The following is a 4,778-nucleotide window of genomic DNA, read 5'->3' as shown; positions in this document are numbered from 1 at the left end:
GTGTGATTTATTAGCTTGTTTACCCGTGGGGACCTCAATTTAGGTCCCCACCGTGTCACGGACCTAAATTGACACGAGTCACACCATGAATCTGTGTGTATTCAGGTTTAAGTCCCCACCAGAATAGAAAAACGGACTCTCACAGACTCTCACAGATGCAGACGCAGACACAGACACGCAGACACACGCAGACACGCGCACACACACGCAGACACGCGCACACACACACACTGACACACACACACACACACACTGACAGACTGACACACACACACACACTGACACAGACAGACAGACAGACAGACACACACACACACAGACAGACAGACAGACAGACAGACACACGAATTTATATAAATTAATTATTCTAAAAAGCTTCCATAGTATTATTTGATAACTTAATATACAATTTTTTTTTTTTACAGATGTTTACCGTAGCATAGTTATAGTTATAAACATAACTTTTTTTTAAAGTTAAGACACAACAGATAAAAGAAGAAATGAAGAGAAAAGACATGATAAAAGAGAAAGATAGAAAGAGAAGCATCAATTCTGGATCGAGGGAATAGAAAAGAGCGATAAAGGGAGACGAATAGAGGGACATTTGAATATATAAATAGAGAAGAGAAACAGAACCGATACGTTACAAAAGAGCTTCTGGATCTTATTTTACCGACTGAATGAGATTTTGGAGAGAAATCGAGGGTCTGATTACAGCAGAGAGACGGGCTTCAGTGTGTGTGTCCACGAGAAAGAGCTCTTTCACACACACACACACACACACACACACACACACTCGACTCCTCCTCCTCTCTTTCCTCTGTGTCCGGCTCATCTCGCTGCTGTGTCTGTCTCAGGAGGAGGATGAGGAGGAAAGACTGAGAGACGCGTGTCCTCCGGAGGAGCCCCATCTCAGACGCCTGGAGGAGGAGATCGCCAAGGTGCTTTACAACACTTTAACACTGTCTCATGGCTTTATATTACCTGTTTGGTTTACTGTGTGATGTTTGCATGCTAGTTTTTATTAATGATAGAATTTTGCACATTCTCGGCTAATGATGCACTGAAATATTTTTTTTTTAATTACTATTATTTGTTTTAACCAAAAGTTTTCATTTAGACCAAAACCATAACCAAAAATAATGCTTATCCAACATTTATTTATTTTTTTTTAGTAAGAAAACCTTAGTGAAGGTTCTATAGTTTTATGAGGAATGTTGTTGCTTATTCTCGGCTGATGATGCACCAAAATTCATTTTTTAAATAATATTTAGCTGAAAACTGAATGTTCATAAATAACATTTAAATATTGCATGCTTTTTCCCCCCTTAAATTTAGGAAAACCTGTGTGTAGTTTCTATGATAGTTTTATGAGAAATTTTGCTTATTCTAGGTTAGTGATGCACTGAAATTAATTTTTTACCAAAAGTCTGTAGCCGAAACCAAAAATAATGTTGTTTTTTTAATATATATATATGTATATATATGTATATATGTATATATGTGTGTGTGTCAGACACACTGACACAGACACACTGACACTGACACCCACACACTAACACAGAGACACAGACACACAGACGCACTGACACACACACACTAACAGAGACACAGACACACAGACGCACTGACACACACACACTAACAGAGACACAGACACACAGACACACTGACACAGACACACTGACACTGACACCCACACACTAACACAGAGACACAGACACACAGACGCACTGACACACACACACTAACAGAGACACAGACACACAGACACACTGACACAGACACACTGACACTGACACCCACACACTAACACAGAGACACAGACACACAGACGCACTGACACACACACACTAACAGAACACGAAAACCTACAAATATTATGCAGGTGTATGAGGCTGCCCTCAGCTCTCAGTTTTATATCTAACAGTCAGGGGACAGGGCAAAATCATCTGCCACTGGATAAGAATATATATATATATATATATATATATTAATACAAATAATAAATTGCACACAAATCAGTCTGTAAAATTTTGATTGATATTTGTTTTTTAATACAAATATTAAACTGCACATAAATCAGTCTTTATATCAACTATTTAATGATATAATTGTTTTTACTCCAATTTGTTGAAATATAAACATTTACGGTGACTAATAAAAATAGGTTTTCATGACGGATTTATAAGACCTCACCAAAAGATTAAGTACATATGCTATGAATATGTAATATAGTTCATATATTTATCAAAAAATATTTTTCTAACTGACTATAAAGTTTATGCGCATTGAATATCTTTCCTGAGGTTATGTGACATTATGGTTTTTTACTGAAGTCTTTCTGCGGTTGAGAAACTGATCGATCGATTCCATGATTCATGATTGATTTCAGTAAGTTGTTCTGTTTCTTTCAACACGGTGATGTTAGTTTTCGTTCATGTTTATTTGGTGCTATAGCTAATAGTAAAGAGGAAGAGATGAATAGCTTCAGCGTTTTAAGCTCTGTCTTGAATCGATGGCTTCACGAGTTTGACATTGTGAATGTCTGCCGTTATGGATCTGAAACGGTGGATGTTTTTGCGTTTGCTGCATCAGGTGATCGTGCAGATGTCGGTTGAGTTCGCCCAGCAGACCGAAGAGGCCCGGATCAGCAAACAGGCCCGCGAGACAAGCACCGGCACACAGACGGACGACAGCGAGGATGAGGAGGAACGACTGAACTCTGTGAGCCTGATGAAGGTTAGATCACGTGTACCACAGATTCCTCAACGCTGTGCTTCACGAGTTCGGCTTTTATTATGGATTTTGTTCATTTTAATTCTCATTAGGATTCAGAATTGGGTCATCAGTGAATTTTCAGCTTCCTTTATTGAATATATGAGCTCGTGAGTCTCAGATTCATTCTGCAGCTCGAACTAGATGAACTGTGTGTGTGTATGAGTGTGAGTGTGTGTGAGTGTGTGTATGTATGAGTGTGTGGATGATCTGTAGGACGAGTGTCATTTTGTAGCATTGAAGCCCTTCAGCTCACATTTACTGCATGAAAACACACACACACACTCACACACTCACTGCTTTTAGCTCCAGTGTTTTTGACGAGATGGGAATGAGCACGTTATTTAACCGATTAAAAACTTCTGTCAGATTCATTCTGATCTTTAAATTCATGCATGTATGAATCGTCAGTGTGTTTATACTGTCAAAGTGAAATCAGCCATAAAAACATTATAATGTTCAGTAGAAAATAAGTTACTGTGTAAAGGAATGGTTCACCTTACGGGTATTATAGTTAACTTAACGTAATACTTACATACTTTTACTTACATAAAAAAATTACTTGAAATAAAAACAAAACATTAACTGAAATAAATTATGGAAATATTATATAATATATAATGTAATAAAATATGAATAAATATTATATAAATATTGTACTTGTATACATATTATAATATTTAAATAATTATATACTAATATAAATATTATACTAATTTTATTTAAACTAGTTTCCATGGCAACAGTTCTCTTTTTCATTTAACTTCTAAAGACATCTTTTTCGCTATCACCTGACCAATTAATACTAGCACTTACCTATTCTACTCTACTCTACTCTACTATACTCTGTTATACTCTACTCTTTTCTATTCTACTATATTCTATTCTATTGGTCTGATTGCTTCTACTTTGTAAGTCGCTTTGGATAAAATCATCTGCTAAAAGACTAAATGTAAATGTAATGTAAAATGTAATTTAACCTGATGTATTAAAATAACTAAAAATAAAACAAAACTAAAATTAATAAAAACAAAATTAAAACTAAATAAAAAAATGATAAAAATGACAAAAATGCAACAAAATTACTAAAACTTTCAAATAAAAAATCAGATAATATAAAAATGAAAATGAATTTATGTGGACAACTTTAAAGATGATTTTCTCAATATTTAGATTTTTTTGTGCCCTCAGATTCCAGATTTTCAAATAGCTGTATCTCAGCTAAATATTGTCCTATCCTAACAAACCATACATCAATGGAAAGCTTATTTATATATGAAAAATTGACACTTGTGATTTGGTTTTGTGGTCCAGGGTCACAAATATTAATAAAAACTATAATACTATCTCAGTGATGCTAAAATAACACAGATTTACCCAAACAAGTCAACGTTAACTGTATTGAATACTATATTAGTGTCCACACCAACTGTTTATTTTGCAGTTTTGTTGTCTGTCACTTTAAATGCTGGGGCTCTTTAAAGTCAGGTGGATTCTGATTGGCTGTCGGTGTTTTTATCATTCATCAGCTCTGAAAGTGATTCCAGCGGTATCGTTCCTCTGTGTCGTTATCGTTAGAGTTGCGGTGTGGGCTCTCTGTTCTCATAGAGAGAGGGCAGTTATTAGAGTATTATTATAGTCATCGTTCTTGTCAGCTCTGATGCTGAGCCCATAATCAGCTGCTGACGTCTGATGATTGAGTCTAACACTCGTCTGCTGACTCCACAGTCTCCTGAAGAAGAGCAGACCTTCATCACTGAACACACAACACAAGAGGAGGAGGATGAGGAGGATGAAGAGCACTTGCGCTCTGAGCTGGTCCCGCAGGAGGAGGCTCTCAGATCGTCACACACACTTCAGCTGGAGGCGTATCAGGGGCAGAACACACTCCTGACGGCTCAGATACACACACTCACCCAGCAGCTCCTGCAGGTGTGCGCTTCTTCCTGTGGAAGCACTTCCTGTTCCTGTCTCTCTCTCTCTCACACACACACTCTCTC

The 4,778-nt window shown here is 36.9% G+C and overlaps 1 protein-coding gene across 1 annotated transcript in view; it reads left to right on the top strand.

Annotated features, from left to right (window-relative positions):
* The window catches only part of LOC107659344 (A-kinase anchor protein 9-like), a 137,082-nt gene that overhangs the window by 43,733 nt on the left and 88,571 nt on the right, over nt 1-4,778 (top strand). The window contains exons 15-17 of the mRNA XM_016448259.1: nt 858-941; nt 2,599-2,742; nt 4,507-4,710. Of these exons, the coding sequence (XP_016303745.1) occupies nt 858-941; nt 2,599-2,742; nt 4,507-4,710 (432 nt within the window). The remainder of the gene's footprint in view (nt 1-857; nt 942-2,598; nt 2,743-4,506; nt 4,711-4,778) is intronic.

The sequence above is a fragment of the Sinocyclocheilus anshuiensis genome, unplaced genomic scaffold (genome assembly GCF_001515605.1).
Source record: "Sinocyclocheilus anshuiensis isolate Anshui unplaced genomic scaffold, SAMN03320099.WGS_v1.1 scaffold876, whole genome shotgun sequence".
NCBI lineage: Eukaryota > Metazoa > Chordata > Actinopteri > Cypriniformes > Cyprinidae > Sinocyclocheilus > Sinocyclocheilus anshuiensis.
The sequence above is the reverse complement of the archived record's forward strand: the minus strand, read 5'-3'. Positions and strand labels throughout refer to the sequence as shown.